Source organism: Salvia hispanica, chromosome 2 (genome assembly GCF_029641045.1).
Source record: "Salvia hispanica isolate PSC_SH4W2 chromosome 2, Shi_PSC_v1, whole genome shotgun sequence".
NCBI lineage: Eukaryota > Viridiplantae > Streptophyta > Magnoliopsida > Lamiales > Lamiaceae > Salvia > Salvia hispanica.
In genome coordinates, this window is record NC_142693.1 from 42,516,530 (window position 1) to 42,529,615 (window position 13,086).

At 34.8% G+C, this 13,086-nt stretch overlaps 1 protein-coding gene and 1 pseudogene across 1 annotated transcript; one reads left to right on the forward strand and one right to left on the reverse strand.

The window, feature by feature from the left end:
• Positions 1–6,590: 6,590 nt before the first annotated feature.
• Positions 6,591–8,985, reverse strand: LOC125211762 (SUMO-conjugating enzyme SCE1-like). The gene is made up of 5 exons (XM_048111685.2): positions 8,801–8,985; positions 8,614–8,697; positions 7,502–7,654; positions 7,291–7,404; positions 6,591–6,899 (listed from the first exon to the last, which is right to left on the reverse strand). The coding sequence occupies exons 1-5, from the start codon at positions 8,867–8,869 to the stop codon at positions 6,837–6,839; spliced, it is 483 nt and encodes a 160-aa protein (XP_047967642.1). The 5' UTR covers positions 8,870–8,985; the 3' UTR covers positions 6,591–6,836.
• A 1,780-nt stretch (positions 8,986–10,765) lies between these two features.
• On the forward strand, positions 10,766–11,882 carry LOC148932444 (uncharacterized; annotated as a pseudogene).
• The last annotated feature ends 1,204 nt before the right edge of the window (positions 11,883–13,086 follow it).

The window sequence follows — 13,086 nt, forward strand, 5'->3', positions numbered from 1 at the left end:
GAGTGTGACTTATTCTCAACTAACAATACTTTAATTGTCATTTTCTCTCTATCACTCTCTTACTTTTTGAATTGTGAATTAAAACATGTGGCCAACCTAAAACTAAAATGCATATTCTTGTAAGACGATAATCTCAAAGAAAAAACTATTACAATTTACAGCAACTGCAAAAGATGAAACTCTAGAATAAAACACGTGTTTATTCAAGCTTTAATTTAGGTATCAAATACATAAAACATTAAGGTGTAAAATTCTCTGTGTTCATATACTTAGTAGTCTATTCCATCCGTCTCATAAAAGATGTCACACTAATGGGACGGCATGAGAAAATATAATATTTATATAATTATGAGTGAGAACTTTTTCTAAAAGAAATGTGATATTTTTAATGAGACAAACTAAAAAAGGAAGTGAGACCTTTTTTATGGGACGGAGGAAGTATATCTTATGTATAATTATAATATTCTCTTTATAATTTAATAGTTGTCAAGTAGTTCTACATAATAAACGTTTAAATGCTTTTAATCAATGCATCGTGTTCACAATGCAGCCCCGTTCGGGGGTTTGGTTCCCTTGCTGTGCAATCAACCACAGCAGGTGATGTTGTTACAAACACACCAATATTATACTTATAAATTTTAATATTATAATTTTATATAAAAAAGATTAATATTTTCATGTTAAAATTTATAAGTATAATATTGGTGTGTTTGTAACTTGGGGCTGAATACCTGGCCACCGGGCGGTTCTCGCAGCTGCATAGCAACTTGCCGGTGGCCGCATGATCAAATTCCTTTTTTTGTTTTTTATTAATGTAATAAATTTTATTTCTTTATAAATATCGATATTTCCTTCTCATTTTCCACACCTCTCACACTCTCTTTTCACACTTTCAATTTTTGGTCTATCTTCAAATTTGTCGGAAATGAATCGAAGAGCTCAAGCAGCATTCATTTATATGCATATATAATAGGATGAGATCTGTACAATCTGGAAACTTGGATTATGCCTAGGAAAGATTCGACAAAGCCGGTTTCAACAAACACCTCCTATTTTGTTATGACCAAGGTGATTGAATAGTTCGAGAAAAAATTGAAAGTTAAAATATAATTTTTAGATTAAAATTAGTGTAAAATTTTATAATAGTACTTATTTAGAATAATAGTACTATATTTTTCCATGGACATATTTCTTCCTATCATTCCATGCATACACACACATTATTACACATGCACATGCATACTTGTATATATATGCACAAACCAATTAATTTCATCTAATTAATTAAATCATCTTTTCATACTAATTTACTAATTTTATAATCTAAAACATAATATAATATAATATACCGTGTCCACAATACCATCGCCGCGGCAGCCGCCGCGTGGAGAGAGCGCCGGGGAGGCGGCGAGGACGGGGCAGTGGCAGCGGTTCCGCGGCGGCCTATTGTGAGCCACTGAGACCGCGTGACTGTTCGACCTTATTGTGGACACTCTAAGAAATCACTAGATTTAACTAACTAGACAGATTCAAACATGCAAACAACCAAAATCCACGTAAAAACTCTAGATCTATTGACAAACTCGAATTTTGCATATTTTAAAGAACTAGATTTGGTTTGTTTTAAATGTTAATCATGCAAATTATGTTCTTAAATTGCATATGTTATACATTTGATATTTTTGGCGTGTTTATGGATAAATGATAGAAAAAGACAGAAAAAGATGGAAAAAAGGCCAAGATATAACAACCTCAGTTCAAGCCTGTTTTCCCAGTGCTTTTGAAGTCCAATCAATGATTATTTCATACCATTCTCTTCGTCCTTAAAATAGCATTGCATGGATACCTCGCACAACTCAATCGGAGTTTCGTGGAGAAATTTATGATATTCTACGGACATTGCGTAGTGCAGTTAAAGCTGGCAGAAATACAAGGAAGAAAATAAATTGCCCAAATCTCTCCCATTTCTTGAAGGCCACGAAAATTATCAAAAATAAACCTTTTTTCATCCTATAAATACCTCTTAACCTAATTCATAATCTTTATCTCTGAGCCTCCAATCCCTCTCTCGCTCTACACATTCTTCTACTCCATATTCCACAAATAATTCATCCATCTTCCATTGGAGCGGAGCTCTGCAGATCCAGGCAAGAGAAGACTGAAGATTGAAGATTCAACCTTGGGTTTTATCAATTTCTTTCATGTCTCGTACTTTTATTGTTTTTACTACTTGTCTATGAGTAGTTAGACATTATTTGTAGGTTTTTTTGGTGAAGACTATTATGAAAATGTTTTGATTTATTGAATTGAATATTTTTCTAGCTCTTGTGATTGTTTTGCTTGTTCTTGTGCTTTTATTGTTCTTTTGTCTGGCCAACTTTAGAACTAGAACAAGTTCATTTAACTAGATTAATCGAGAGATAGCTAGTTTTACGTGGGAAAAGAAACGAGGACAACACATAGGTTTATCCGCACTCAAGAGAGGGGACCCTTTGTGAGGACTTGAGTCTTAGGAACTTAAGGAGTTAGAATCTAATCTATTGGAAGAAGACTTTAATAGTTAGAGTCTAATCTACTGGATAGGTGCACCCGAGAGAGGGCTTATCCTAGAATCGTGATTTTCCTAATAATTCTATAGACACATAAAGGTAAAGGTTCTGTGAGATTAATCATCACTAGGTCGTAATAGTTGGATCTTAAAACTCTACATTCTTTAGTCTGCTTTTTATTTTGTTTTTATACTTGTTTATTTATTTTTGTCTAGTTTATAAAACCAAAACCAAAAACTCGTGTCTCTAGATAGTATATGACGCTTAGTATATGATAGTCGGTTGCAATCTTATTCCATGTATTTGATATCCCGGTACCGACCTTTAGCTATACTAGATATACCTTGTAAACTTGCAGATATTTTTAGTGCTAATAAATAGTGCATCATCTATCTAACTAGACAGAGAGAAATCGATGAAACTCGAAATAAACCAAAAGAATTCCATTGCATTCACGAAATTCAAACAAAGATGTTTCCAACAAGTGTTTAACTAGGATCAACATTGAATGCAAGGTAAAACAAGTACGAAAACTTAAAAGAAAGCAAGTAAAGTTTGTTTGATGCTCCTCGGAGCAATGAAACTGATAAATTCTTAAATTACTGTGGTAAATTAGCTGTAACGGAACAGAGAACTCCCCCTCCGGCAGGTGGCCGAAGGCTTCAAATGAAAACCAGAGTAAAGAGCGAGCTTTAAGAGTGGAAGGAGCTAATCTCCAAGATGTTTCTTTTTTTCTTCAATATTGATCTTCTATTTATAGGGTAGTCTGCCCCAATCCCTAGGACTATACTCTATTTTGTTCAATTGACATTTCTTCCCATTCTAGGTAAATGATCATTGTGGCCTCTTCTGTTAGTCTTAAGGCACTGTCTTCTCCGATCATGTATCAACTCTCCCTGATCTCAACCTTTCACTTTCTCTTTTCCAAGGTCTTTTACTTTTACAACTTTATTATCCATCTTTATTACCTACATTTATGTGTATATTTTTATATTTTATGTTTATTGTTATTTTTTCTGAAACTCTTCTTTTATACACGTATAAATAACGAGAACTTAAATATTCTTTTAAAGTTTATACATGATTAATATACAATATTTTCAAGTATTGAAAAATTCATATTTTCTTATCACCCTATACCTTTTTACGTTGAGTAGTATCAATTTATCATTTACTAAAATAAACAACTTTTAGTAATACCCTATGGCCCACACAAATTAATACTCCCCCCTTTCATAGAAATATATCATTTAGAGTTGGCATGAATTTTAATGTTTTATATTTTTTTATTTGGATGGTACTAAATAAATTTCTTATTTTACTTTTAGTACTTCATTTGTTCCATTAAAAATGAAACATTTTCTTTTTTAATTATCCCCTTAAAAATAGAAACCATTTCTAAAATAGAAACAAAATCATCTCTATGTTTCTCCCTCTCTTACTTTTCTCTCCCGTATCAACTCACAAAACAACATTACATAAAATCTTGTGTCGAAAATCAAATGTGACAGAGGGAGTCCGTACGCCATTAGAAGTCCCATTTGAGTTTGGCAAGGGTTTAATAAATACTCCCTCCGTCCCACAAATATTGTCTCACTTTGCCTATGCACAAATTTTAAGAAATGTAATGCAAAGTGAGTTGAAGTGGAATGTGGGTCATACTTTTATATATTGGTTTATAATAAAATGTGAGTAGGAATGAGTTAGTGGAATATAAGGTCCACTATAAAAAAATGGTAAAAAGTGAAATGGAATAATCTTTGAAGGACGGACGAAAATGAAAAAATGGGACAATCTTTATGGGGCGGAGGGAGTATAAAGAAAAGTAGGTGGAAAAAGATAGTGGAATGTGAGACCCATTTTTTATATATTAGTTTTATAATAAAATGTGAGGAGAATGAGTTAATGAAAAGTTAGGTTAACCAACTATATATAGTAAAAGTGAACCCGGACTCCTAACAGCAGAGGGAGAGAGTACTATTTTCAGTAAAAAACTCCACATTCTACTAATTCATTTTACTCTCAATTATTCTAAAACTAATATATAAAATTAGGCTTATATGTTACTCCCTCCGTCCCAAGGAAGATGACCCCTTTCTTGGGCGGCACGAGATTTTATGCAAATTTATTTTGTGTGTTGAGAGGAGAGAGTAAAGTAAGAGAGAGGGAATAAAGTAGAGATAAATGTGTTTCCATTTTAAGTAATGGGTCATCTTAGTTGGTTGGGACAAACTAAAAAGGAAAGTGAGTCATATTCAATGGGACGGAGAGAGTACTAACTTTCTCCATCTATTTTTCTTCAAAAGTTAAACAATTTCTCAAAGTCCGCTCCATTCAAATATGGGACATCTGTTGGGGAGCAGTTGGAGTATGAAATTAGGCTTAGCTTATAGACAAACTTTAGCCACATATAACTTTTCTTAGTTTCATTTATATTCATTGTTTATTTAATAATATAAGTGAATTTAACCCACTTAAGTTATCATGTTTTATAACAGACTAAAATCCATTTTTGGTTCTAATTATATGATTATTTAATAATTTTGGTATAAAACATTAACTTCTGGATTTTTGAATCCCGAATAAATAAAAAGGATCTAGAAATGGACCTTTTTTTACGGTGCAGTCTAAAATAGACTGTCAACACTATTAACTAACTTTTGAATGGATTAGATTATTATCGCAAGATTATTTAGCAACTTAAACATTAACTAAATTTTTTCCTTAATATTTTTAAATAGAAATTAGATTAATAAATAAAAGAACATAAAAAATTTTAAAATAAATAAATAAATATAAAATAAAATAAAAACTCAATCCTCTCTCACGTCTCTCACTCTTCTTATTTCTCAAACACTTAGCAAAAATAAACTCATTGCGACGTCACAAAAGCGAAAATTTAACAAAGATTTGTAGTACTTCATGATGAATAACGTTTGATTTTGCACTACTCCCTCCGTTCCATAGTAATAGAGTCATTTCCTTAGTAAAAATCAACATATTTTTCCACACTTACTTTACTCTCTCTTGCTTTATTCTCTCTTCATCCCTCTACCTTTTATATTTTCCATTTTACTCTCTTTTTACTTACTCACCTAACACAATTTTTTTTAATCTCCGTACCGAAAAGAAACGCTTCTATTACTATGGAACAGATGGAGTATAATAATAAAGAAGCAAAGAATTAGTACAATAACAAAGAATTACTTGAGTTTCAACAAACAAAGATTGATTCACTGTTTTAAATTTCCTTTCATTGCATTACTTAAGCTTCAACATACAAAGAATTAGTACAATAACAAAGAAACAAACACCATACATTACAATACTCACTAATTTCTCTATTGTCCAGTTATTCTCCTTGATTGATGATAGAATCAAACCAAGACTCACATGCAGATCCGGGTAGTGACGTTTATGAAACCATGACATTGTCTTCATCAACTGGCTCACACCACTTGAAAAATATACTTTAAAAAATTAGATTGTCAATTTTAAATGACACTGCCATTAAAAAGATATTTCTAGTACACTATTCGAGATTCAAAATCCAAAAATTAATATTCTTGACCAAAATCATAAAAGGATACCACATCAAGGACTCTTCAAAAACATAAAAATCAATGATATATTACAAATAATCTAGAATGTTTTTTAAATTAAAAAAAAAAAACAGAAAACTTTATAAAGTTGATCAAATTATGGCAATTGTGATACTCTGAACAACAAAAAGATATACTAGAAGATAAATACACAGCATAATTGCAGTATTTCTAAGTTCTGACAAAAAAATCACCATAATATAAAAATTCGAACCATACTTTAGAATAAAGAGATCGAAATTAGAAAAAGTCAAAAATATTCAGAAAAATACTAAATCCAACATGTTACCATTTCTAAATACTAAACCTCTCTAAGAAAATATAACGAGGGACAGGGGTTGATGATTTGTACTTGATGGAAGACATCAAAGCAAGGTCGCTGCCAAAGTGCCAAAAACAACATTCTTGAATGTATGAAAAAATATCGCATCCCTCAAAGTGGAGCAAAGGAAAGGTGATCTTATATTACCACATTCGACATCAACCAAATACAATCTCCTCATCACAATCAAGAGGTTTCTATGCATTATGCAGGTTCAGTAACTAGAAGCACATCCAAACACCGTACCAACAGGCAAAATTGCCTTGCCAATCACTGGGGTACGTGATAACCTTCTTTCGATAAATACAAATTCTAGCAACACGTTTGCCTCAAAACTAAGGAATAACCAGCACAAAGACATATTCAGACAAGAGGAGGATACAGCTTCGCCTGTTGCCGAACCCTTTTCTTGTATTCAATTGGATCCTGCAGGATATACAACAGTTCGGTACAAGTTAACATGGAGCTTTTTTCACTCCCAGCTCTCTAGGGCTCATGAAAGAATATGAACCCATGTCAAATGAAAACACACTGGCACAGAAATTATTTTCACCCATGACCTATTGAAGAATGATGACTTTGGAATTAAACTAAAGAACTAGGCCATATACATGAAGAGTATCAGAATGAAATATACATGCAGTATTCTTAAGAAAAACATCAAGAATTATGTTTGTCTTATATCTCATGCGCACCTTACACCCAAGAGGAGAAATGACTTATATAGCAAGTGGTAATAAATTTGGGTAACTGTTGCAATAAATCTGTACAGAAAGAGCACGGCAACAATTTCAAAATCACAGAGAATTTGTATAACCTGGATGAACATATGGTATCCCTCAGTTTGAGCTGGATCCTGTGGATTAGGCGTATCCAACAAATCTTGGATACCAACCAAAATTTGCTTCACCGTGATAGCTGGGCGCCAACCCTAATGATATTTGAAATAGATAGAAAAATAATAATAATCACCATAAGAATTAACAGAGCAGTAAGACAACGGATATAGAAGAAGCAGCTACACTCACACTATCTTCATTTAGAATTGAGAGGCAAACAGTTCCAGATGGGTACACATTAGGATGGAAAAAGCCTTGTGGGAATTTACACTTCGGCGGCTTGCTTGGATAATCTTCACTAAACTGCATTGTGAGTGGGTAATAACCACCCTCCCAGTCGGTCTGCAATGCACCCGTGATCAAATATTTAGTATTAAAAACATAAGTAAACAACACACTCAGTATAACTCATTCATCTGTTCATGAGCTACCCGTTACAAGCATTGCCATACATCAATTATATGTATACAGCTATAGAAAATCAACATGGAACAATTTAATAAAACTAAAAAAGAGAACAAAGAAACAGAAAGAAATCCAAACTGAAGCCACTTCAAAAGTTGAAGTACATGCATTCCATCAGATCTCCAGTCTACTACAGTTATAACCCAAGTTGTCCAACTAAGTTTGGCTGGAATCCCAACCGAACAAAAGACTAAAGTGGAAACTCATGCATCACATACAATATAAACTCTGTCAACTAAAATTCAGAAAACACTTGAATCTCAAACAACAGCAAGTGAAGAACATTATGATGATAGTAATATTCAAATGAAACAATACGAAAATAGTTAAAATACATAGCAATATTTTTATTCATCTAAAAGAATAAAATATAATGAGGTCCATCCACATGGTTATAATAAGGGGCAAAAGTATCACAAAATTATAAACTAAGGCTACATGATATCAACATAATTCTTCACACTCTATTAAAACGCATATTTCTTTAACAAAAAATAAAGCCAGAGAAACTGAAATACAATCAGAACACTGCAGATTGCATTCGTCTCTCTCGTCTCTCTACTCCATGGTTTGGTATTTTAGGGAAAACTACCATGGCTGACTAACATTAACTTCACACAGTTCAAAACAACTTCCACAAAATTAGTAAGCTGATAAACGAAAAGTAGACGCAATCTCAATATTTACAATTTTAACTCCACATTATTCACTTCAACCCAATCAAGGGGCTTAACTCCTATGTCAAATCCACATTATTCAACTCCAAATCAGGGGCTTAATTCCAAATCAAAACAACGATGAACAAACAAAAATAGTTGATTGATTGATATACTTACCCCGGCCTTACCAGGAATCGTGCAGTGCCACGCCATCAAATTCACTGTACCCTCAGGCAGAGTCTCCGGCTTAGCCACAAAACCCTAAACCCAAAACGAAAATCAACAATAAATTCATACTTAAAATCACTCCATAAACAACAAATGCAAACTGCAATCGAAACTTAAAGAAGAGAAGTGCACCGACATGTGGATGATTCTTCCGCCATGACTTTCGCTCCTCCGTCAGCCGCCCGCGCGCAATTCCACCGGACATTTTGCAATCTGAGCCCTAAAATTCCTCCTTTAATCCGAGAAGAGAAACAAAGAGGTTTCGCAATCTTTAATGGGACTACAGCTATGGAATAGTCCGCGAGGCAAGTGATAAATGGAGAAAGGGGCGTTTTATTTTTTTGCTTTAATTTTGTGTTCTGCCGGAATGAATGGACGGCTGGATTAGAATCATTAGATTTTTCATCCGATGGCTGCAAAGATTTTGGAAATAACTATATATACTCCAAGAAAGTTTTAATTTTTTGGTTACATATTTAAGGTTTGAGGAGATAAGTCAGAAAGTAAAATGAATTTTGTTTTATTTCAGCGTGAATACAACGCTATTAGGAGCATCATGTGTGCAACTTGTGGGAATAGACTTAGGTGGGAAATTTAAAAAAGGAATACGACTAAATCTAGTTGGGTCGGAGGGTGTATAAAACTAGTATTTCCTCCATTCCTATAAGCGAGTCATATTCTTTTTCGGGATGTCCCATTATAAGTTAGTCATTTCCTTTTTTAGTAAAAAATTCTTATTTCTTACTTAATTCTCCACCTGTTTTATTCTCCCTTTACTTCTCTATTTCTCTTTCTCATACTCTACTTTAGTCTCTCTACTTTAATTCTTTAAATATCAATTCCTTAAATCTCGTGCCCAAAAGAAGTGTTTCACTTATCTTGGGACTCAGGGAGTAATATATAAATGTAGAATCTACATTCGACTAACTTTTTTCCATTACTTTTCTTCACATTTCTTAAAACTTGCACCGAGTAAAATATGGACAACATTTTTCGGACGGAGGCGGTATGAAGTATCTTCCTCCTCAGCATAAGCGTGCACAACAAGTCCCAGTAGAAGAGAAGTATTGGCCAAAACACAGGCACGTCAAAACACATGCACGTGTATAAACCGAACAGATACCAGGTCAATCATAGTCATCTTCGGGTTAATCATATTGGGACCTAGGGGTCAACTCACAGTGGGACCTACGGGTCAAATCATAGTGGGACCTCGGGTCAAATCATATTGGCATATTAGAAATCCCGGGCAGATACCAGGCTTGAGCTATCACAGAATAATAAACCGAACAAAGTGGCATGTGCATATGTATATGGAATTATTTTTAATATTTGTTGATAATTGTTACTCCCTCCGTCCCAAGGTATTAGACCAACTTTCCCTTTTGGGATGTCCCAACATATTAGACTCATTTCCTTTTTTAGCAAAAAACATCTATCTTATTTTATTCTCCACCTACTTTTTTCTCTCTTCTCTCCCCTACTTTTTCCCTCTCTCATACTTTACTCTCTCCACTTTAACTATTTAAATACCAATTCCTTAAATCATGTGCCCAAAAGAAGTGAGTCTAATACTCCGGGACGGAGAGAGTATATATATATTGGTTAAAGAATATGTTTGATTTTTGAGCTGTGGAATTAACGGTAAGATTTATATAATAAACCACTAATATTTTTCAGGAATAAGATATCAGTGAAGTTTTTGGTTGACGTGGGTCGTATATACTGCACGTGTTATCAGGTTCGGCGGCTGATGCGTTTTAGCAACCTTCTCCTCCTCATCATTTTTGCATGTAGATTTATTGTGTAGTATATAGAGTGGTGAGAGAGTCCCACTACGGTTTAGAATGCTTTGAAATATGTACTTGATAAATGTTGGTTTTTGATAATATATAATATGTCTGTTTTATTTACTTAACGTGTGGATTATTTATTTTAAATTTTGAATTTATTTATACTATGTGCATACGTCATAGGGGGTTGGGTGTGACAGTTTAGGTGGTATCAGAGCGGGGATAGAATCCCGCTGGGACATAAGATTCATGCATAGCATATGATACATATTGGTTATAAGTTGCATTGCATTTGAAGTATCAGGAACATGGATATTCATGAACATGTGTCACCGAGGAGAGAAGGGTCAGCCGCCCTGCATCGTTCATTAACTGTAGAAGCATCTCATATACATGCTGCATCATCTGGGCATAACCAACCTATACCTAGACTAGTTGAACAAGAAGTACAAGGGCCAATGATGAGGCAAAGAGGTAGAAACTTTAAAGAACTCCGGAAAATGAGAGCAGTTGACTTTTATGGGACCATTGATCCAGATGAGACTAAGATATGGCTGGACAGAGCGTGTGTATAATCAGATGGGTTGTATTCTAGAAGAACGTTTTGATTATGCAGTGTCTCTTCTTCATGGTGATGCTTATAATTGGTGGGAGACAGTCCCACATGGTATGATACAACCTCCAGTACTTAGTTGGGATGACTTTCTTAGAGAATTCAGAGACAAATATATGCCAAGAGTTTATCGTGATGAGAAGCAGAAAGAGTTTTTGTCCCTTAAGTAGGGAGCTATGTTTATTGCTGACTATGAAGTGAAGTTTACTCAGCTTTCTCGATATGCATCTGCATTATTGCCTACAGAACAGGATAAGTGCAGACATTTTGAAGTTGGACTGATATACGAGATAAGAAGTAAGATTACACCTTCAGATCTTCACACTTATAGTGATTTACGTACATCGGCTATTCGAGCTGAGAGACTGGTAAAAGAAAGACATGTTTATCTTCAGAGACAGAAGAGATGACCACCCCAGTATAGTATACTGGTGAGTCGAGTTCTAGATTTCCAAGACGACAAGGTTCCTTTTCTTCAGCATCTAGCTTTAGTAGAGGGGGTTTACCTGCCCCTAGAGATGGACATGCACTATCCCTTAATCCTAAGTTGGGAAGAGGATCTGGTATGGAAACATATGCACGACCTTTATGCCTGTATTGTGGACGACAACACAGGGGGTTGCTATCATTGCAGACAACTAGGACATTACTATAGGGAATGCCCATTTTGATCGGACAGGATACCAAGTAGCAGAGCAATGACAGAACAAACAGTAAAAAATGTGCGACCAGCAGCATCAAGTACAGGCTTTAGTCAAGGCCGTGGAAGAGGACAAGCTATAAGTGCTTCTATTGGTAGAGGACGAGGGTAGTCAGAGGCACAAGGGTCTACACCCCAGGGACATGCTCGTGTGTTTGCCATAACTCAAGATGAGGCATCTAAAGCACCCGAGGTCATCACTGGTACACTTTACTTAAATGAAACTATGATATATACATTGATAGATCCAGGATCAACTCATTCATTTATAGCACCTGTCATTGCATCACATCTGCATAAAGAACCCAAACCTCTACAGCATAGCCTAGGTGTGTGTACACACACCATTGGGTGAAGTTGTTTCAGTATACACGGTTTATCGAGATTGTGTGGTATCAATAAATTCAGTAGAACTGTCAGCAGATTTGATTCCCTTGTTTATACATGTGTTTGATGTTATACAAGGTATGAATTGGTTGTCGCGCCACCGGTCTCAGGTTGACTGTTATGCTAAAGAAGTGGTGATAGAATCTCCAGGACGGGATCAAGTGATATTCTACGGCAATCGGCAAATCGTTCCAACTTGTCTTATTTCAGCTTCATCGGCTTTTCGATTAATACGAGGTGGATGTGAGGCATACTTTGCTCATGTTATATAGTGTGCTACAGTTCTTGATAATGTGAAAGAAATTCCTGTTGTTAAAGATTTTCCTGATGTTTTTCCTGAAGATTTACCTGGGTTGCCACCGATCGAGAGACAGAGTTTACTATTGAGTTACTACCTGGTACTGCATCTATTTCGATTCCTCCTTATCGGATGTCTTTATTGGAGTTGCAAGAATTGAAGAAACAGTTGCAAGAATTGTTAGATAAGGGATTTGTACGGCCCAATGTTTCACCTTGGGAAGCACCAATATTGTTTGTGAAGAAGAATGATGGAACATTGCAACTTTGTATAGAATATCGAAATTTGAATTAGGTGACAGTGAAGAATAAATATCCATTGCCGAGAATTGAAGATTTATTTGATCAACTCCAGGGTGCACAAGTGTTTTCAAAGATAGATCTTCGATCAGGATACCATCAGTTGAAGATAGCTAAAGAGGATATTCCAAAGACAGCTTTTCGGACACGATATGGCCATTATGAATTTTTGGTGATGCCTTTCGGACTAACAAACGCACCTGCGGCTTTTATGGCACTGATGAACAAAGTATTTCAACCCTTTTTGGATCAGTTTATGATTGTTTTTATCGATGATATATTGGTTTACTCACGAAGTAAGGAGGATCATGTTAATCACTTGCAATCAGTGT

Excerpts from the sequence above, each read along its gene's own strand:
- LOC125211762 (XM_048111685.2), bottom strand. The coding sequence starts at position 8,869 with ATGTCCGGTGGAATTGCGCGCGGGCGGCTGACGGAGGAGCGAAAGTCA. Across the intron at positions 7,405-7,501 it reads CAATTCTAAATGAAGATAGT|GGTTGGCGCCCAGCTATCAC; the intron begins GTGAGTGTAGCT and ends AAATATCATTAG. Across the intron at positions 6,900-7,290 it reads GATACCATATGTTCATCCAG|GATCCAATTGAATACAAGAA; the intron begins GTTATACAAATT and ends TATATCCTGCAG.